Below are 21,312 nucleotides of genomic sequence, written 5' to 3' on the forward strand. Positions count from 1 at the left end.
TTCTCCTCTAATGTGGAGCAACCAGGCTCTAGGGGCCCATCCAGGGCTGTGAGCTCTGCTGCCGGCACGGAGGAGGGAGGCAGTGGGGATCACCTCGGGGGCAGGGCTGGAAGCAGGACTGAGCCAGCCCAGGTGCCAGGCTCTGTTTTCTGGACAGCTAGGGTGGAGGCTGTGCAGGCTGTGGGCACTGGCCTGGCCCAGTGGGTGGGAGGGTGCCTGCAGGTGCCCTGCCCGCCAGGTTTTGTCCACTTGGGGCCTGACCGCCCTGTGTGTCTGTCAGGGTATGGCCTGAGCCCCTGGTTGCCTGCCCACACCTGGAGCACATTCACACCTGCTGGGGGTTCGGCTCAGCGCGGCACTTGGCGGGGAGGGAGAAATCAGTGAACTCTGCTCTCCACTCCTAGGAGCTTGAAGACTCCTGAGATGAACGAGCTAGCGCGGGGGAGACAACAGGGGATAGAGGTGCTGACTGGGGCTATGGACTTGCAGGCAAGGGCTGCGGGAGCTGCGAGCTGCGCAATAGCTTGGTGGCCTTACTGGGGGTAGTGGGCCGTGAGCCAGGCCTTGGACGATAACCGCATGGCAGGAAGGGAAGAGGGGTTAAGGGGAATACTGCACCCATTTTGCAGGTGCCTCGCCCCGTTGTTTCCACCAGGAAATCCACCACAGCGGTACTCATGACGTTCATACTTGCGATGCCCTCCATGGGCATGGCTCAGGTGTGCGCAGCCCCTGGCACACCGCTGGTAACTCCTCCCCTTTCTCGCCCACTCAGTAAAAGCAAGCGAGTGAGAATGACATTGTTCCGGGAATAACCTTGAATTGCTCTGATTTATAAAAAAGCAAATCGTTGTCAAACATTGCTCCTTTGACAATTACCGCTGGATTACGCGTGACACGCCTCACAGCTGATCACGATACACTGCGACTGAGAACAAGGGTTCTGGAGAATTCCAGTTGGGTGGTGGGGATGGGGCTAGATCCAAGTGTCAGGCCGGATGCCTGTGGCGGGTGGGACTGACCGAGGAATCACAGGGTGACAGAGACAACAACGGATGTTTCTTAAGGGCTTCCAGAGTCAGGCACTCTCCCACGTGCCTACATTTTACAGGTAAGGGAACTGAAGCTCCAAGCAGTCGAGTCCCCTGTCTAAGACCACACAGGTGGATGTGGGTGACTTCAAAGTCTTCCCCCAGAGGCCCACCCCTGGCAGCGAGGAGGCCGCGGGAGACTGAGAGTAGTGCCTGGGACTGCTGACCGCCGTCTCTCTCCACAGGGCAAGGGACATAGGATGACCCCAGCCTGTCCCCTCTTACTATCTGTGATTCTGTCCCTGCGCCTGGCCGCCGCCTTCGACCCTGCCCCCAGCGCCTGCTCCGCCCTGGCCTCGGGCGTGCTCTACGGGGCCTTCTCACTGCAGGACCTCTTTCCCACCATCGCCTCTGGCTGCTCCTGGACCCTGGAGAACCCTGACCCCACCAAGTACTCCCTCTACCTGCGCTTCAATCGCCAGGAGCAGGTGTGCACTCACTTTGCCCCCCGTCTGCTGCCCCTGGACCACTACCTGGTCAACTTTACCTGCCTGCGGCCTAGCCCGGAGGAGGCGGTGGCCCAGGCGGAGGCAGAGGCGGGGCGGCCAGAGGAGGAGGAGGAGGCCGCAGCGGGGCTGGAACTGTGCGGTGGCTCGGGCCCCTTTACCTTCCTGCACTTCGACAAGAACTTCGTGCAGCTGTGCCTGTCGGCAGAGCCCTCGGAGGCCCCGCGCCTGCTGGCGCCTGCCGCCCTGGCCTTCCGCTTCGTTGAGGTCTTGCTCATCAACAACAACAACTCCAGCCAGTTCACCTGTGGTGTGCTCTGCCGCTGGAGTGAGGAGTGCGGCCGCGCCGCCGGCCGGGCCTGTGGCTTCGCCCAGCCGGGCTGCAGCTGCCCCGGGGAGGCGGGGGCCGGTCCCGCCACCACTACCACGCCTCCAGGCCCTCCGGCTGCCCACACTCTGTCCAATGCCCTGGTGCCTGGGGGCCCGGCCCCACCCGCTGAGGCCGATTTGCATTCAGGGAGCAGCAATGACCTGTTCACCACCGAGATGAGATATGGTGAGTCTGAGCAGGGCCCTGGTGGGGTTGGGTGTGCCCAGGGGGCCCTCTGGGGCCCGTCTTGGCAGATCCCCAGGCCATTCGTGTCGTCCTTCACCCGTGTCCCCTCTGTGTCTGTCCTTGTCCCGATGTTGGGGGACTTACTCTCGAAGAGTTTGCAGTCTAGGTGGGTGAATGAGGGGCAGAGATCGGCCAATGCGGTGTGGTGAACCCAGGGAGAGGACTCCACACACTGGGATCAGGGAAGTGTGCAATCAAGGAAGGCTTCCTGAAGGAAGTGATACAGGAGCAGAGATCTGAAGGACAAGTGGAAGCCAGCCAAGCCAAAGAAGCGGTGAGGGCATTCCGGGCAGAGGGAGCAGTGCCAACAAAGGCCCCAAGCTGGGAGTGACCGTGGCAGGTCCTGACACTGCAAGTTGACAAGTTTGCCTGGAGGCTGGAGAGTAGGCAGGGAGCAGGGATGTGTTCCTGTCCTCGCAGGTCAGTGATTTTTGGCAGTGGCCCCAGGGTCAGGGCAGAGGGCGGTGCCCGGGTGAAGAGGCCTGGGCTTCAAGGCTGCCTTGGAGGGCTGGGCTGGCTCAGCTCCCAGCATCCCCTCTCTCCCCCTCTGGGCCCATGTCTTCTGGGACCGAGGCTGCCAGCAGCTAGAGCTTCCTGCTGACTGGGCAAAAGCTCTGCGAGCCCTGAGTACCTACATGCTCTTGCTCCCGCCACAGCCACCTTCTGCCGGCCCTCCTTCCTGCAGCTTCAAGGCCCCTAGCCCCTCATCTGGATCCCGTGTGCCTGCTGCACAGTGCCAGGCCTGAGACTGGCCAGGGGGCCTGGCAGGGAGTGGGGTGGGGGGAGGCAGATCTGGGTTCTGGTCCTCAGCTCTGGTACTGAAAGGGAGTTCCCTTCCCTCTCCAGGCCTTGGTTTCCCCATTTGGGGTAACAGGTCCTGCAGGGCCTTACCAGCATGAGGATGTCATGCAGGGCTGGAAGTCAGAAGAGGCATCTAGATCTGCCTGAGAGTATTTACAGGGAGGCAAGGGGTCTTGTGTGAGGGCCACTAGGAGTGTTGGAGTATGACCTGTCCCCTCCCCTGCTTTGGAGGCCAGAGCCCTGGAGTTGGGCACTGCCTTTGACTGTTCCCTTGAGCGGATCCCACTTTTTGGCATCAGTTTCTTCATCTGTAAAATGGGGAGATATCTCTGAATTAATTAGAGGGGCTAGTTATCATGACAGCGGCCTCTCCCAATGCAGTGTGGAGGGAGCTTTCAGCTTCCCCCAGGAAACATCTGGCACCATGCCTGTCCACGGCAAATGCCCAGTGGCCTTGCTCTGGCCTCTCCCCCTGGCCAGCTTGGCCTTTAACATTGGTCGATGAAGCCATCCGAGTGACAGCCGGGCCGTGGGCAGGTTACGGGCCCTGGAGGCCGGCCTGGGATTTAGTGCCTGCGGGAAGAAATTGAATTTCTCTTCTTTGTCGAACATCAGCGGAGAGCGCCAGGCGTTTATCAGGAGGTTTATGGCTCTTCCTGCCTGGTGGTCGCTGCCTATCACTCTGTGGGGGCCTCCCCCATTGTGCTCAGCAGAGGGCAGCCTCTTTTGTCTGGCTTTCCCTGTGGTCCTTTGGCCCAGTGGTCCGCAGTGGACGGAGCAATGCTTTACCCTCACGGGCGGGCACATCTGGGCAGGCTGCCATGTGGAGCACAGAGCCAGGAGCAGCCAGCTGGGCTTGGTGGAAGCCGGAAGCGGCAGTTGGTTGGTAGTTGGGCTGTCTTTGGGGGTCAGAGAGGGCTAGTGATGGGAAGGCCACCATGGTCCCCATCATCATCACAGCCTCTGCAGGGGCCTCTGAGACTGGGGATGGGTGGAGATTGGATGCTGCCTGTCCCTGGGCATGAGGCCTGGTATCATCTCTGAGCAGGGAGCCCCAGGCTCCCAGCTGTTCCACGTCTGACCTCAGCTCACGCCCCTTGTCCTGCTTGGCCTGTTTTCAGGCTCTTTGTGGGGGTTGCCTGCAGGGAGGGCCCTTGTGGGGAGTTGCCAGGGGGTGAGGTTACATCCCTCTTCCTAAGTGGGCTTGCACAGCACACTGCTGCCCAGACTTCCTTCCTCTCCCCTGGCAGGCAAGAGACTTTTCCCCTCTGTCATCTCCTCCCTTCTGCCCGATCTCTTAGGGGCAAGAGACAATGGACATATGGCTCAGGTCGTTCCATGTGGCAGGGGACGTCTGAGGGCCAGGGCATCATCAGGGCTCAGGGCACTTTGTGCCTGGTGGCAGCGCCGCCCCCAGCCCACCAGGCCGGCTGGACACAGGTACCAGCCACGGGAGAACCGGCTCACACGTGGAACTGCCAGATGGAGGACAAGATTGGTGGGGATGGGGGTGAGCAGGAAGAGGAGGACCCTTGTCCCAGCCCCCCTGCTAGGTACTGCAGCAGGGGAGTTGTGCTCCCCTTCCCTGGGACACCCGGAGTAGAGTCAGTGGCACAGCCAGGTGGAGTGGGGCTGGGTCGCTACTGGAAGAGCCCCGAGGCCGGGAGCTGGTGGGCTGCGCGGGAGTGCAGTGCCCGGACCCGCCTCAGAGCTGAGTGCGTTTGACAAGAGGGTACAGGCGCCTGTTAATTTCACGCAAACTGCCTTTGATAGATCTCTTGTTATTTTTGGTGAGTTGAGCCATAAATTTGTGCCATCTTGCTGCCGCAATCTGTTAAGTGGGGAGAGAGGAAGAAAGGGAAGGCAGGCAGGAAGGAGCTCGGCGGATGCTGGCTGAGGCCGGGGCAGGAATCGGGGGGAAGAGGTAGAGCTGTCACCCTGCAGTTCTTGCCCCACAGACCCTCCAGACCTGATGAGGCGCTGGCCGGGGGGTTCGCTGTGCTGAGTGATACCCGGGAGAGGGGTTCTTTCGCTCTGGCAGCCCTCCCCCTCCTCTCCCACACACCCTGCCCTCCCCAGAGCCACTGTCCCATCCTTGGCTGGTTGCTGCTCACCCACCTCCCCATCATCCAGGCTCCATTCCTGAGGCAAGAGTTCAAATCCCCACTCCGCCACTGCTGCTGGGTGACTTGGACAAGGGGGCTGCCCCTGGGGGCCTCAGGACCTCCCGTCATCTGTGCATCACTTCCCTGATCCAGCCCCCAGACTCCCCATCATGGCCCAGACTCTTTTTTTTCTTTTTCTTTTTTAAAGATTTTTATTTATTTATTCATGAGAGAGAGAGAGAGAGGCAGAGGGAGAAGCAGGCTCCCTAGGAGCAGGGAGCCCGATGCGGGACTCGATCCCAGGACTCTGGGATCATGACATGGCCCAGACTCTTGAGCCTGGCCTTCCAGCCCCACCCCAGACCCCGCTGCCCCCTGCTATTCAGCCTTCGCTCTGAATCTGTCCTGCCTTTGACCGGGGCTCCTCACTGGCTCCCCGAGCCCCTGCTTTCTGGACTCCCTGCCTTTGCTTGGGATGTTTCCCTCACCTGGATTGCCCTTTGCCCTTGGTTATCCAGATCTTCCCCATTCTTCCCAGCGCTGTTCAAGCCCTGTTTCCTCTGGGAAGCTACTTCCACCTGCCCAACCCAGTCCTCGATTGGTCCTTCTCCTCCCAGCACTCAGGCCCTGCTGTCCTCTTTTGGCCAGCCTTGTCTGGTGGCAGGAAGTGCAGCCTTACCTTCTTGTTTGGGGCTCAGACATTGGGGAGGCTGGGCCTCTCTCAGGGCGGGAGACCCCTCCTGGGCAGGGAAACCTAGCACAGGCTGTACATTTCCTAGAAGGACCTTCCAGCCCCAATCTGTGCTGCTGGAGCTCTGTGTGCTACGTCACAGGATGGGGAGGGGGGCCCAGATTCCTGAGACATCTCAGCAGGGACCCAGTCGCAGCCCATCCAACATGCACATCTTCATGTCTTTATCAGGGTGGAGTTTGTGCCAGGCCTTGGGTCGGCTCTGAGTGAATGAGAGCTGAGGTGAACCAGACACACCTCCTGCCCTCTGATGGGGGAGAGGGACCACTAGTGTACGGCTTTAAGGTCAAGGCCACAGGCCGAAGTCGCCCAGCCCTGGGTTCAGTTCCCAACCCCACTACTGACTAGCTGTGTGACTGTGGGCAAGTTTTTTCACCTCCATTTTATCACCTGTAAAATGGGGCTAGTAGAGCTATTCACAGAGTAATAGTGAAGATTCAGCAAGAGACTGTGGGTCAGTGCTTAGCACAGTGCCTGGCACATGGTAAATCCCTAATAAATCACTGCGTGTTGTCCTGATTTAGGGCAGTAGGTACGATGTACATGGGCCGGATGTCAAGGGAGCAGGAAGAGTGAGGGATTCAACCACAAAGGGGTGGGAAGGCTGTCTAAAGGAGGTGATTCTGAGTTGGGTTTTGAGGAAGGAATAGGAGTTCACTGGCCCGTGAAATATTTTTTAATTGAATCACTTTTAAAATTTAATATATTAGGAAGAAATTTCACATCATAAGTGGAAAAGGAGTATCACTTATTTGAAGTAGAAGATAACAGAAGAGACAACCATAGTGAAAACAAAGCGACGGTAGTAAATTCTCGCTAGCTGCTCGTCTCACCTCTCGATTTGTTAGAAAGAGAAATGAGCACGTGCTGGGGACGTGTTGAAGGCTCGGACTGCACAGAGACTTTATCTTGCGTGCATTTGGAAGGATTAAAAGTAAAGCAACCGTATAATTTATCATCTAAACTGGGACATTTGTGAGGTTTTAAAGCAGGGGAAGGGGTCCTATTACTTGCATCAGGGCAGGCATGAACAAGACCGCCCCAGGCAGATAGATTGGCAGGAAGTCACCCTAATTAAAAAAGAGACCTGGAAGGGGGAACTGCCTCAGTCCATGATCCAGGGTTGTTTAATGGCATGTTTGTGAGCCTCCCCAAGTCATTTCCTACCACATGCTTTGGGCAACCCTGCAGGAGGGAGCAGCCCATGCAAGGACATGGAAGTGTGAGCGTGTGGGTACAGGGAGGTCTAGTAGACTGGCATTACTGGGCAGTAGCCCCGGTGGTGGGAAATGGGGTCAAGGCTCTGGGACCCTGCCCCCATTGGCCGAGGGCCTTAAGGCAGCAAGAAGTTGGGTGTCATGGGGGAGGCCAGATGAGGTCGGATGAGTCAGGTGTGGTCCCTGCTCTCCAGGAGTTCCTGGCCACACGGGGGAGGTGGCAGGGCCCCAGCTCACTCTGTTGGGAGGCTGGGCAGATAGGCCAGCAGCTTGGGGGAGGAAGTCATCGGCAGGGAACTGGCATTCTGGCTGGGCATCTGCTCTCATGGGGATACCCAGTTGCATTGGACTGCAGAGGTAGAGCTTGGGGTTTTCAAAGCCATCTCCCGGTACCCCCTCTCCGTGGGGTTCTGAGGCACTGCTGGGGGTGGGAAGCCGTGGAGAGACATGACAGAGCCCTGTTTCAAGGGGATCTGTTGGTGCCTACTCAGGGCCTCAGGGCCAGCCTCAGGGAGGATGTAGAGAGCCCTGGGAGGGAGGACTGCTTTGTAAATCGCACTGCTCTCCCCGTGGAAGTGATGATTATCGTGGTTATTTTTAACACATTCATGACAAAGGAGGCTGAGGGGGCTGCACTGTGTGGGGTTTGGGGGCAGGGTCTGCAGAGCATGGTGTAGCAGGTGTCTGTAGTCTGCTCAAATGGCAGAGAGCCTGAGCCCACCCTATCTGCCAGTGCCGGTGGGGAGGGGGGAAGCAAGAGTGGCTTCTGTATGACTGGGGTAGGGGAACGCTCAGGGATATCTGGCCCATGTTTGCTGAATGCCTGTCTTCTGTCTAGCTGCTCAGAGCTAGGCCCTCTGTGCAAGAGGAGCGAGGGACATTGAGACCCTCCCATAGTGGCCACAAGAGGGACGAGCCCAGGATACTCAGAGCTGCAGAGGGCGGCAGCCTAGGCTCTCAGCCACAGAAGGGACCAGCATAGCCAAACTCCTGTGTGGTCAGCCTAGGAAGGCTTTCTGGAGGAGGCAGCATTTAACATGTAGAGGATTTTGGCAGATTGAGGTGGAGGAGGGGCATTCCAAGGGAAGGAAACACCAAATGCAGAGAGGAAAGCACGTAGATAACAAGAAGAAGGTGGCATTCCCTTTCCATGGAGAGCTTATTGTATTCAGGCAGTCCATATCTCTTGGTTCATTTAATTCTGAACCTGTAGTAGGATATATCATTTCTATTTTCAGTTGGAGATGTTTAAGCTCCGAGAGGTGAGGCCACTTGCCCAAGGGCACACAGCAAGACTCTGGTGGAATTGGGAATCAAATCTGCATCTGTCTGGCTCTTAAAAGCTACGTCCTTCTCACAGGCCCACATGACCTTGCAGCGTGCTTGGCTGCCTGGTGGGGAGAGGAAAACAGGACTGGACAGGTCATCAGGGGCCAGCGCATGCTGGGCTCTGAGGTTTACACTGGTAGCAGTGGGGAGCTGCTGAAGGTTCCTCAGCAGGGGAGGCGGAGTGTGTGTGGTTTGAGCTGGGGTCCCAGGGGATCACTTTGGAGGCTACAGAAGAGAATCAGTCTCTCGGGTGGGGAGTGGGGAGTGGATATGCAAAGGAACAATTAGAAGGTGGTGTGAAAACAGGATAACAGTAGCAGGTGTGAGGGGCTTTCGGGGGGGGGGGCGCGAGCAGGTGGGTGGAAATGACTCAAGGTCCCATGGGAATTAAGAAAGGCGTCTCTGAGGAGGTCCAAGTTGGACTGCATTTTGTTAGAGCCAGCGCCGTTCAGTAGGAAGAGCGTGGCCTCCGGAGGAGTCAGGCAGGCCTGGGTTCGAGTGTCACTCAGCCTCTCTCGGGCAGGCGACCTCAGAGCCACTGTCCTCATTAGTAACACGGGAGAACACATCCTCATGAGGATGAGATGAGGCGAGGTAGGGTGCACGGTGACTGGCAAGTAGGGGTTGTGTAGTAAATGTTACCTTATTCAAAACAAAACAGAGCAGTTAGGAGGTCAGCAGGGCTTGAGCAGGGAAGCGGGTTCCAGGCACTAGGTCCGACCCGCCCAGGGCGGGTTCCCGGGTGAAAAAGCCAATAGATTGCAGGACTGTGAGCATCCGAGCCCTGGGTCCTCCAAGCTCGTGCTGCTCCCTGGACAAGACACTTGGAAGTTCTAGGGGTGCTCACACCCCCTCCAACAGGACCCCCTCTTGTCCTGTTGGCTCAGCTGCCTCTTAGACTCCCCCAGTGGGGGCCCCGAGCTGGCTGGGGCCTGCACATGCTATATGCTGAATAAACGTGGTTTCAGTGGGTAACTCCTCTGGTCTTACCTGTGTTCCTCCCCTTCAGGCAGAACTGCCTTTCATCTGTGGGGGACATGAATTGCTGGCTTCCCTTTTGAGGGAAGTGGGATGGGAGTGGAAGAGGGGGCAGTCAGTGTCGGCACCGTGGCCTTGGCCTTGTCCCCACCCCCCGTCTCTGGTCCAGCCCAGGAGGCCTGGAGAGGGACTCAAGAGCTGGGCCTGTGACACGTTCTGATTTTCAAATCGGGTGGATTCTAGAAACCACCGACATCACCTCTGGTTCCATCTTGGGGCTGGCCAGCAAAGGGTTGGTGCACAGTTTGTAGAGGCCATGGAGACCACAGGAAGTGGTGGGCGTCCGCGGCGAGCGGGTCAGACGGCTCTCTCATCACGTCCAGGTTTGCTGGCCCTCCTGGATGCCAGGCTGACGGCTGGGGATTGCCACAGACACAGAGTGAGGGTCTAGATGCCAAGGCAGGAGCTAGTTGTTGGGATTCTCAGCTGGATTTGTGATAGGTTGGGCAGCGTCTGCAGAATGTTTACTAGGACCTGGGTGTCAGGATGGGGCCTGGTCTAGGTGGAGGACTGCTGGGCGGAGCTGATCCTCAAGATTTACAAGGGACCATATCCGGTGACCCCCGTGGGGTCGTGGGGTGGGGGAGCTAGGAGCTGCATGTTCGTTGGCGTTTATCGGTATGCCTCTGGGCCGGATCCAGGGCCAGTGTTCACTGTGCTCAGGGAGATGGCTTCCACGGCCTGCTTCCAAAGGGCCCACGGGCCCAGGGAGGTTCAGACGGTCGGAGGGTGGAATCCTCTGTGGCGACAGGGCACACAGAGGAGGGGACAGCTGACTCTGCCTGGGGGGCTGGGGGATGAGGAAGACTTCATAAATGAGAAGCCACGTGAGCTGGATTTTGAAAATCAGGTAGAAGTTCTCGAGGTGAAAAAGGTGGGAAACAAGCAGGTAGAGATTTGAGAAGAAATGGTGGTCCCATATTGGATGAGCTGACTTTGAGGGCCCCTCATCAGGAGACCTGTTCAGAAGGCAAGAGGCTACACAGGAGCGAAGCCCAGCGTGGGGTTGCTGTGGGTAATGCTTCGGGAGCAGCCATTCAGAGGGGCTAAATTAAACCTGGGGGTAGGGGGTGTGTGGGGGGGTGCAGTGGAAACCCGACAAAGCGTGGCTGCCCGGTGTGGGAAGCAGCAGGAAGATGGAGCAGTCGAGGAGACTGAGATGGAGGAGCCAGACAGGTAGGAGGAAAGCAGGAGAGTTGGGGAGGGGAGTGTTTCAAGGCGGGAAGAGTCAACAGGACCCCGTGCTGCCGAGGGGTCAAGTGGGACGAAGCTGCAAGCGGCCATAGGATTTAGCAATAAGGAGGGCGCTGATGACTTTGTCAAGAACAGTTTCAGCAGAAAGATGTGGTCAGAAGCCAGACTGCAGTGGATTACCAGGCGAGGTGACATTTGAGCCAGGATGTGAGCGGCAGGTGAGAAACTAGAGTGCCAGCTGTGGAACACTTATTGATGGGGAGGAGGAGCCGGGGGTGGGGGGACAGTAGCTGGAGGAGGAAGGAGGGCTCCCCCCAGAATGGAAGTCCATTCTTGGGTGGCCATGAGAAGACCATGCTGACCAAATGCTGAGCCAGAGGGTAGTGGGTGGGGCCCTCCTGGAAGGTGGGAGGGGGAGAAGCAGGGCCAGGGTGGGCAGGTGGGTGGGTGGGGAGGGGCTGGCCTTTGTAAGAGGGACTGCAGGGAATTTGGGAGTTGGATGTCTGGGACAAGAAGTCAGGGGTGAGGGTTGGGGGGGCTCCTATGTCACAGCGTTTGCTTTCTCTGTAAAGGAGCTCCTTGCAGAGCGCGAGGGAGCAGAGATGAGCTCAAGGAGAGAGGTCAAGGTCTGGCACGGCGAAGGTGGGGAATGGGGAAGGCAGGGAGCCGGGGAGTGCTACTGAGAAGCCCCAGGCGCCCAGCGGATATGCAGCCCTGAATCTGTCCTGGTGCCAGTTGGCACAGCTGTGGATTTCTTCAGCAGCCTGGGGGTGGGCGTGGAGAAGGCGGCTTGTCACAAGGCTCCGGGGCTGGGGACTGGCTGAGCGGGTGTGGTGGAAGGGCTGGGTGAAGGGATTCAGGAATGGCCAAGCATGGCATGGGCACCTTCTCTGTGGTCCTGCTGGAGGCAGGGCCCAAAGTGAGGCCAGGAGGCGTTGCAGATGCCGTTTAAAGGGAGGAGGCCCCGGGGAGGGGGGCTGAAGGTTGGCAAGTGAGGGTGCACAAGAGGTGCAGGTTGTGAGGGGAGGAGGAGATGGTAAAAATAAGCCAGATGGGTCCTGCCTTCTGGAGCATTCACCACATGCCAAGCAGGGTGCCAAGGGCTTCATGGCCCCCCTCTCAGGGAGTCCTCAAGTCAGCCCTCAAGGGAGGGGGTATTCCGAGTACTGTTCTACAGAGGGGAAAACAGAGAGGCAGACACTTGCCCAAGGTCACACAGCTGGTCAGTGTCCGTGCCCCAGTTGGGACATGGGGCATGACTCCAGAGTTGTCCTGAGCTGGTGGAGAAGTTTTGGGGAGGATGTGGATTGAGTTCTGTGACTAGTGGCTGAAATGGAGGGAGGGGTCCTGGAGTTGAGACCGGAAGCTGGGCTGAGTGGCACTTCAGGGCCCCCTGCCCAGCAGGTTTGCTCAAGGTGGTCCTCTTGGCGCCTGGTTGGACAAAGCTTTCTCTCGGACTCAGAGCCTGGACTGGGCCACAGGGGGGCAGGAAGAGCATAGCCCTCTTGGGTTCCTTCAAACACCGTGCCTGCCTGGTGCTGACCTGGCTTTCCGATATAGAAGAGGTCCTGGGGCTGGGGGCCAACACTACCTTCTAGTCCGGGGACAGCATGGGCTGAGTCCTGTCCCACATGCTATTCCCACCTGCCCAGCAGCCCCTACATGGGCTGGGTCTTGCTCCTCTGTGCTCATGTCAGCTCCCATGCATGTTCCCTAGCCTGTGGGAGAGGGCCTGGATGAGCTCATGTCTGAGCAGGAGGGGCCAGCTTTGGAGAATGGGAGCTCCCAGCCCCTCCTCCAGCACTGGTGGTGCTTCCAAGGCCTAGACCAGACACATAAATCAGGATGGTCAGCTGAGAGCCTGCTGAGGCTGAGGCTGAGGCGGCAGCGGCCTCCGGGAGCACCTGCTGCTCTCCCAGCCACAGGGGCAGGGGGGAAGAGGGTCTGCGAGGTTGTAGGCACCTGCCCGAGGTCCTGGGGTCTTAGAGGAGCAGCATTCTGACCTGGGCTTCTAGGTCACAGTCCAGTGATGCATGGGGAGCAGAATCCAGGCCTGATACTCAGCCCCTGGCTTGGCATGAGTCACGTCCCGGAAGCAGGCATGGGGGGTGGTCTGTTTGTCAGCCTGAGGAGTCAGTCCCGTGAGGGGAAAGAGCCTGGGCCTCAGGCTTACCAGGCTGTGTGCTCTTGGACAAGTCACTTCCCCTCTCTGGTCCTCAGTGTCCTCATCTTTAAACAGAGACAGTGGTCCCTGCCTCCCAGAGGAGGATTGGAGGAGCTAGGTATGGATAGCCCATGGCCCAGAAGCCTCCTGGAGCCCGTCGATGTGAGCGGCCACTCCTCTCCAGTCTCCCTCAGTCCAGCTGAGGCAAAAGGAGAAGACGGTTGTAAGGCTGTGGGCGAGTCCTGTGTGGCCTTCTGAGCCTCAGTTTCCTTATCTGTGAAATGATGGTGGTGGGGCAGGGGCAAGGACTTGATGCTCACTCAGCATCGCCTGCAGTCGGTTCCAGACCGTCGGGCTGAGGAAGAGCAAGGCTGCCCTCTCTGCGCCACTCTGGCAGGACAGAGCTGGCCTTTGCTGAGCCCCCGCCACCACCTCCGTGTTCCAGGTGAGGAGCCGGAAGAGGAACCGAAGGTGAAAACCCAGTGGCCAAGGTCTGCAGATGAGCCTGGGCTATACATGGCGCAGACAGGTAACTCGGGCCCGCCTCCCTTCCTTTGTGGCGGGGGCCCGACGGTGTGGCGTCTGGTGGCATGTGTGCTTGGCGTGTGCCCGTCTGTGTCTGTGTCCTAGAGCTCAGTCACATCTCTGCCACGTGAGGCCTGTGGGCAGGGATGGGCGGGCTTGACAGGCTCTGAAGAGCCTGTCACTTGGGGTCAGGGTAGGAGGATCCCTAGGAGGCTGAGTGCTTGGGAGGTGCCCCCTGCCGCCGACGCTGTCCCTCTCTCGTAGGCGACCCGGCGGCTGAGGAGTGGTCCCCGTGGAGCGTGTGTTCTCTGACGTGTGGGCAGGGTCTGCAGGTGCGGACCCGCTCCTGCGTGTCCTCCCCCTATGGGACCCTGTGCAGCGGGCCCCTGCGGGAGACCCGGCCCTGCAACAATTCAGCCACCTGCCCAGGTATGCCCATCCTCCCGCCTGCTCTGCCTGCAGGGGTAGGTCCTGCCTGGGACTTGGGCAGGTTCATCTTCCAAAGATGGTGGGTTGCCTCCTTTTTTTATTCAGCAAACTTGACTGTCCCCCACACCATGCCCAGCCCCACACAGGGCACTGGGGACGCAGATGAATCAGACCAGGGCCCGCACCAGTGGGCTTGGTTCTGGGCCCAGCACTCCCTTGATGCCTGTGTCCCGGTAATCAAGGCTCATCTTTTTACCCCCATTGCCCTCTGTGTTCCCTACGCTCTGGCCATACCAGCGCCTCTTGCACTCTCCCATCCCCCTGCATTGGCTTATTCTTATCCTCTTCCCACCTTGGCTATTACAATTCAGCCTGCCCTTCAAGATCTAAGACAAATGACACGTCTTTTTTTTTTTTAATGAAACCTTGCCTGACCATCCCCTCCCTCCTCTAATGCCCCATCCCAGTCCCCAGGGAGCCTCCTCAGTCCAGCATGGAGTACTGAGAATGTGCATGCGCCTGCCTGGGACAGGTGGTCTGCCATGGGGAGGTGGGGGGCCGCTTCAGCCAGTCCTGTTCCTTGTTCCCTGAGGGAGTGCAGCAGTGCCTAGACCATGACCAGCTCCTGGCCGTGGACTTAGAGTAGGGCTACCTGGGAAGGGGTCTTGGCACCCGGGGGTGTGGCAAGAGCTTGCAGAAGGCTGGGGCAAAGCTGTGTTCTGGAGTGTGAGCTCTCTGTGTCACTGTCCATGTAGAGGTTCATGTCTCTTTGTGTGTCCATGCGCTTGGGGTCGGGATGGGCACTACTCTTGCCCCAGGCCTGTCATGTTGGATTCTTGCTTTGGGTCTGGGGATCGGGAGGGCTCGGGCGGATTTTGAGCCCTTTCCTGGGCTTTCCTGTGCCCCCAGGAGAGGAGGAGCCCCGGCTCCCTTCCTGGGTCGGTCTTAGTCTCCCTGTCCTGGTGTCCACAGGAGGTATCCTGTGTGAGTTGGGACTAGAAGCCTGTGTCTTCCATTTCCTCCCCCCAAAGGGCGGAGTCCTGGGGCCCAGTGCAGAGCCAATGAGGAGCTGTTGCAGAGCTGCCGGAGCTCCTGATTGGTGGGCGGATGGGCAGTGGGCGGGGCCAAGGTGCCGCCCAGCCACCGGCCACGTGCTTCCTTGCAGTGCACGGCGTGTGGGAGGAGTGGGGGTCCTGGAGCCTGTGCTCCCGCAGCTGCGGGCGGGGGTCCCGGAGCCGGATGCGGACCTGCGTGCCCCCCCAGCACGGCGGCAAGGCCTGCGAGGGTCCCGAGCTGCAGACTAAGCTCTGCAGTATGGCCGCCTGCCCGGGTCAGTAGCGCCCGTGGGCTTCCAGGCGGGCGCTGCCCAGCCGGGTGGGGGTCGGGAGACCCAGGGGAGGCAGTCAGGTCCAGTGCCCTGCCCTTGGGGGCCCATGAACTTGAACCAAGCATGGGGAGACTGGCGAAGCGTACCTGCCAGCGTGGGAGGTGATGTGCCCCGGCCCTGACTTGGGGTTGGCACACAGTAACCCCTACAGAAGAAGGCTGCCCCTTCCCCTATGCCCTGTGATACCCTCGCTGTTCATTGCCCTTTGGTGCTCATGGCCAGCCTGGCTGTGAGGGGACACAAATCTGGGCTTAAGAGTGGGCAGAGATCCAGAGGTGTCCCTGGGGCCCATTTCCCTTACCAAGAGAGAGCAAGTGCCGCCTTGGTGCTGAGTGCAGAGGTATCCTGCGTTTCTGGAGCTGGTGACAGGCAGGCAGGACCAGGCCCAGGCACCACCTGCTCACTGCAGCCCCCCTTCATCCACCCCTCTCCCGTGGGTCTGGCCTCGTTCAAGTCTGAATGCCTAACAGGCTCTGCCATCTCCCTGCCCCCGCTGGTCCCCACAGCCCTTGCTCAACGGCCACCCCTGCTTGTGTCTCCCCATGCAGTGGAAGGCCAGTGGCTAGAGTGGGGTCCCTGGGGCCCGTGCTCCACATCCTGTGCCAACGGGACCCAGCAACGCAGCCGGAAGTGCAGTGTGGCGGGCCCAGCCTGGGCCACATGTACGGGGGCCCTCACAGACACCCGCGAGTGCAGCAACCTTGAGTGCCCGGGTGAGTACTCAGAGCCGGGGGGGCAGGTGGCAGCCCGGCCCCCGGGGGGCAGCTGGGGCCACTCACGCCCCCCTTCTGCAGCCGCAGATGGCAAGTGGGGGCCGTGGAACGCGTGGAGCCTGTGCTCCAAGACGTGTGACACAGGCTGGCAGCGCCGCTTCCGCATGTGCCAGGCCACGGGCGCACAGGGCTACCCCTGCGAGGGCACCGGAGAGGAGGTGAAGCCTTGCAGTGAGAAGAGGTGTCCAGGTATCGGCCACAGGACGCTAGGGGGTGGAGGAACAAGCCTGTGGGTCTAGCTGAGCCCCTCCACTGTCCCCACAGCCTTCCATGAGATGTGCAGGGACGAGTATGTGATGCTGATGACGTGGAAGAAGGCAGCTGCTGGCGAGATCATCTACAACAAGTGCCCCCCCAATGCCTCAGGTGAGCGGTGGGGTGGCTGTCCCCGAAGCCCCCACCCCCGCCTTTCCTGCTCACTCCCTTCTGCCCCCCCCCCCCCCCGCCTGTTTGAGCCTCCGTGCTCAGGTGTGGAGTGAAGCGAGTAGGAGTCCGGCCCCCACACCCAACCCCGTGGCCCGTCCTGTCCCCCTGCAGGGTCTGCCAGCCGCCGCTGTCTCCTCAGTGCCCAGGGCGTGGCCTACTGGGGTCTGCCCAGCTTTGCCCGCTGCATCTCCCACGAGTACCGCTACCTGTACCTGTCCGTGAGTGCGCCCCGCTGGGCTGGGGCGGCGCAGGATCTGTCCCAGGCTCGGGTAGGGGGTGGAGGGAGCTTGGCTTCCTGCTCTTGCCCGTGTGCCTCGGCATACGTATGCTGTGCCCACCTCTGCCTGCCTGTGTCTGTCCTTGCCCCGCGCACTCCTACTCATCCCTCAGGGCCTGACTCTCGAGTGTCTTCCCTTGTTCCTGGCGCCTCCTTCTGTTGCTCCTCTGGTCCCCCGAGCCTCCCAGTTGTGAGGTGTAGTGAATGCTCATCGATATGTCTGTGTCCCGTTAGACTGGGAGCTCCTTAAAGGCAGAGGCGAAGTTGGATTTATTTCCGTGTCCGCAGTGCTCAGCCCAGGGCCTGCTGGGGATGCTAGGAATGTTGGCAGTGAATGTGGCCTGGGTGTCATGCGTGTCTGACTGTATTTGGTACTTGTGTGTTTGCACTCGGAGCTCGTGTTTGAAAGAGGGAGTGATAGTGAGGGTGCGTTACACTTCGGAGCGTGCATGACCCCTCTGGGATGGGGAGGTGCCTTGTCCCTGTACTGTGCTTGTCATCTTTTATGTACACATCTGAGCGCTTCCCTTCTCTAGCTGTTTCTATTTTGGTCTTTTTCAAGTATCTTTAGGTCTTTTTCTTGGACCCTGTCTCCTATGAGCCCCTTTGAGCAGCTCTCTCTGACCTGTTCCCCCTCTTGGATGCAAGCAGTGGGTGGACTGGAGTGGGATGGGCCCAAGGCTGGTCCCAGCTCCTGACCCCGTGGTGACAGCAGCCCACCTGTCGCCTGCAGCTTCGGGAGCACCTGGCCAAAGGGCAGCGCATGCTGGCAGGGGAGGGCATGTCCCAAGTGGTGCGCAGCCTGCAGGAGCTGCTGGCCCGGCGCACTTACTACAGTGGGGACCTGCTCTTCTCCGTGGACATTCTAAGGAATGTCACTGACACCTTCAAGAGGGCCACCTATGTGCCCTCGGCAGACGACGTGCAGGTACCGCCCTGCCCCACCAGAAGGAAGGAGGGCACCCTAGACTGCAGTGGGGGGTTGGGCCCCTGTGGCGGAGTCTACAGAGGTGACGTGTGTGATTATATGGGGGGGAAGCCACCATCCCTGGGGATGGGACCTCCTGACACCCACGGCTCTTGCCCCCAGCGCTTCTTCCAGGTGGTGAGCTTCATGGTGGATGCAGAGAACAAGGAAAAGTGGGATGATGCTCAGCAGGTGAGGGGCTGGACTTCCAGGCCTTTTTCCCCAGGACCCACCCCTGCCTCGGACCCTTATATACTCTCTGTCTCCAGGTATCCCCTGGCTCTGTGCACCTGCTGCGTGTTGTGGAGGACTTCATTCACCTGGTGGGCGATGCCCTCAAGGCCTTCCAGAGCTCTCTGATTGTCACAGACAACCTGGGTACCGGGAGGCAGGCTAGGGAGCGGGGGCTGGATCGGGTAGAACCCAGGCCGCTGTGGGGGAGGGGTGGTTTCTGAGGGCTCTTCCTATTTTTCTGTCTCTCTGGGTCCTCTCTTTCCCTCATTTAACCCCATCTTTGTATCTCTGTCCCTGTCTCTTCCCCACCCCACCCCCCGGGGTTGTTTCTCTGTGTGCGTGTCCCCCACCCGTGTGTTCGTACCAACCTCGCTGTCTGCGTCTGCCTTCCTGGTGTGTCTGTCTCTCCCGTTTCTGTTTCTTCCCCTGTGACTCTCCCGGCCGCCTCTGTCCCTCTGTCTCTGGTGCGGGTCGCAGTGATCAGCATTCAGCGCGAACCGGTCTCGGCCGTGTCCAGTGACATCACGTTCCCCATGCGCGGCCGCAGGGGCATGAAGGACTGGGTGCGGCACTCGGAGGACCGCCTCTTCCTACCCAAGGAGGTGCTCAGCCTCTCCTCCCCGGGGAAGCCAGCTGCCTCCGGCCCAGTGGGTAGCCCTGGCAGGGGGAGGGGCCCAGGAACCGTGCCCCCTGGCCCCGGCCACTCCCACCAGCGCCTCCTGCCGGCAGACCCCGAGGAGTCGTCCTCCTACTTTGTGATTGGTGCTGTGCTCTACCGCACGCTGGGCCTCATCCTGCCGCCCCCCAGGTGAGTCCCCGGGAAGGGTGGATGGGGCCGCCCGGGTGAGAGGAGGACTGAGCCCGTGCTGGCCGCGGGGAGCTCTCTCTGCAGCCTCTTGGACCTTGGGCCCTGTTGCCTGGCTAGGGACACAGGGGCTTCTTCTCAAAGATGTCTGTGCAGCTCCTAGAGGCTTCCCGGAGACTGGGGCTGCTGGACTGAGCTCTAGACCTCACCTGAAGTCCCGGGCCCCGCTGAACTCTGGGCCTTTCCCGGGCCGTGGCTCCCTGGTAGCCCCCTGCCCCTGATCCAGAGCACCTTTGGGGTTCCTGGGTTCTGGGCACCACTGGCAGGAGCTGACCTCAGCACCTGTCCCCCAGACCCCCGCTGGCCGTCACATCCAGGGTGATGACAGTGACTGTGCGGCCCCCCACCCAGCCACCAGCTGAGCCCCTTATCACAGTGGAGCTCTCCTACATCATCAACGTGAGTGGGGACCCAGACAGTAACCCTGGGGTACCCCATTGTGGGCAGCCAAAGGCCTGTCTGATAGCCGGCTGCACCTCCGGCCTGTGTGGGGCCTGCTGCGGCAGGAGGGGTGGTGGTCCGGGGTGGTGCGCTCCCTGCCCCACACTGCACTCCTCGCTTCTGCTCCCCAGGGCACCACCGATCCCCACTGCGCCAGCTGGGACTACTCCAGAGCGTGAGTTGGGCTGGGGCTCTGTGTGGGGGGGGGGTGCAGCGCTAGCACTTCTGTCAGGGGACTGTCTCACCTGGAAGGCGAGCGGGTTCCTTGGGGCTGTCCTCGGCCTGCCAGGTCCAGGGCACATCTGGGGGCTCCCAGCCACCGGGCCTCTTGGGTGTGGCCTTACCCTGGATTTCCTCCGGCACCAGGGGGTGGGGGGCCACGGAGCTGGGCTGGGTATCACTCCACCTCTCCCCTGACTCCAGAGATGCCAGCTCAGGGGACTGGGACACCGAGAGCTGCCAGACGCTAGAGACACAGGCGGCGCACACTCGCTGCCAGTGCCAGCACCTGTCCACCTTTGCTGTGCTGGCCCAGCCGCCCAAGGACCTGGTGAGTGGGAGGGAGGTGCCTGGGTTGGGTGGGTGGGGGGCGGGGGCGTGCTCCCTCCGGGGTTGCCAGGAGCCATCCGTGGTGGTGTCAGCAGGGACCCGGGTGATCCCGCACGTGCGTCTGAGCGGGTGCACTTGGGGGCCTGCACACACAAGTCTGTGCCCCCGGGAGGGTGCTCACAGGGACGACATGTGCCTAGAGATGTGTGGTGGGGGGGGACGACTGCATGCGTGTACACACACATGCGTGTCTGGTTGTGTGTAGTAAAGTGCAGGTGACCGAGCATAAATGCACGTGCACGTGTGGATGTGATAGTGAGTTCCCTCCCGTGTGTGAGTGTGGGGAAAAGTATAGGTGCCAGCTGGTGCCAGACAGGGAGTGGAGGGGGAGAAGGCACCCCTGCAGCTGCCGGGCCGGTGACCTGGTGGACCGCCTGCTCATCCTCCCTAGACCCTGGAGCTGGCAGGCTCCCCCTCGGTCCCCCTTGTGATCGGCTGTGCCGTGTCCTGCATGGCGCTGCTCACCCTCCTTGCCATCTACGCCGCGTTCTGGAGGTAGGTGGGGCGCTGGGCAGGGTGAGGCAGGGGGTGGCCAGCCAGCCCCGCTTGGGCAGGGCGGCTAGCTCCTCTGCCCGCCGTGCCCTCTCAGGTTCATAAAATCCGAGCGCTCCATCATCTTGTTGAACTTCTGCCTGTCCATCCTGGCGTCCAATGTCCTGATCCTCGTGGGCCAGTCACGGGTGCTGAGCAAGGCAGGTGCAGGTCACGGGCGCCAGGGTGAGAGAGGCGTGAAAGGGCTGAGGGCGGAGAGCGTTTGCCGGGGCCGGCGCGCGTGTCTGCACGTCTGTGCCCACGTGGCGGCTGTTTGTATACACCCGAGCCCTGGGTTGGGGGAGGGCGCGAGTGGGAAGGAGGGGTGTGTGTGTCCCCGAGTGGTGAGTGTCTGTGTGCCTCTGGGAACACGTATGTGAGCCGAGCTCGCGTGCGCATGCGTTGGGCGGCGGGCGTTTGTGGAGCCGGGGCCTCCTTGATTCTGTGGGAGCCGGAGCAGGGCCTCTCGAGCCGCTTGCCCGTGGATGCCCTCGGCTGGCCGTGCCCTCTGCCCCGTCGGCCGGCTCTGCGGTGCCAGCACTACGAAGTTCCAGGCGTGGGGCCCGCCTGGCCGTGACGCGACAGCCGCTCCGGTCTGTGCCCCTCCCTGCCAGCCCCGTCTGTGCGTGGGTGGACTGCCCGCCCGCCTCCCGGATGTCGGGTGCTGTGTGCGTGTCACCGGGCCCGTGTCGTGCTGTGTGTGGGTGCAGAAAGGCGGGGGTGCCTGACAGGGCTTTGGGGGGGGGCGGAGCTCTGGTGGGCGGCCGGGGCAGTGCCCAGCGGCGGGTGTGGGAAGCCTGGCACCTCCCACCCTGGTGGCTGCTCAGGGCCACTCCCTCCCTGCCATCTCCCTGCAGGGTGTATGCACCATGACTGCCGCCTTCTTGCACTTCTTCTTCCTCTCCTCCTTTTGCTGGGTGCTCACGGAGGCCTGGCAGTCCTACCTGGCTGTCATTGGACGGATGCGTACCCGCCTCGTTCGCAAGCGCTTCCTCTGCCTGGGCTGGGGTGAGCAGGGCCCTTGCTGGACTCTGTCGCTGGGCCTTGGGGGCAGGAGCCGCCGGACAGGGTCAGCTTTGGCCCTGGCCCCCGCTCT

General features: G+C 60.7%; 1 protein-coding gene across 1 annotated transcript in view; it reads left to right on the forward strand.

Annotated features, from left to right (window-relative positions):
* The first annotated feature begins 1,282 nt into the window (after positions 1–1,282).
* Positions 1,283–21,312, forward strand: part of ADGRB2 (adhesion G protein-coupled receptor B2) — a 29,559-nt gene continuing 9,529 nt past the window's right edge. Inside the window, exons 1-18 of the mRNA XM_088023021.1 lie at positions 1,283–2,093; positions 13,198–13,281; positions 13,542–13,706; positions 14,872–15,036; positions 15,642–15,806; positions 15,888–16,055; positions 16,131–16,232; positions 16,404–16,510; positions 17,303–17,497; positions 17,660–17,728; positions 17,806–17,914; positions 18,248–18,578; positions 18,929–19,034; positions 19,208–19,251; positions 19,500–19,626; positions 20,077–20,180; positions 20,275–20,377; positions 21,074–21,224. Of these exons, the coding sequence (XP_087879147.1) occupies positions 1,292–2,093; positions 13,198–13,281; positions 13,542–13,706; positions 14,872–15,036; positions 15,642–15,806; positions 15,888–16,055; positions 16,131–16,232; positions 16,404–16,510; positions 17,303–17,497; positions 17,660–17,728; positions 17,806–17,914; positions 18,248–18,578; positions 18,929–19,034; positions 19,208–19,251; positions 19,500–19,626; positions 20,077–20,180; positions 20,275–20,377; positions 21,074–21,224 (3,097 nt within the window). The 5' untranslated portion in view covers positions 1,283–1,291. The remainder of the gene's footprint in view (positions 2,094–13,197; positions 13,282–13,541; positions 13,707–14,871; positions 15,037–15,641; positions 15,807–15,887; positions 16,056–16,130; positions 16,233–16,403; positions 16,511–17,302; positions 17,498–17,659; positions 17,729–17,805; positions 17,915–18,247; positions 18,579–18,928; positions 19,035–19,207; positions 19,252–19,499; positions 19,627–20,076; positions 20,181–20,274; positions 20,378–21,073; positions 21,225–21,312) is intronic.

Source organism: Eumetopias jubatus, unplaced genomic scaffold (genome assembly GCF_037043125.1).
Source record: "Eumetopias jubatus isolate StellerSeaLion01/CBP00866 unplaced genomic scaffold, mEumJub1_p1.0 scaffold_4, whole genome shotgun sequence".
Classification (NCBI taxonomy): Eukaryota; Metazoa; Chordata; class Mammalia; order Carnivora; family Otariidae; genus Eumetopias; species Eumetopias jubatus.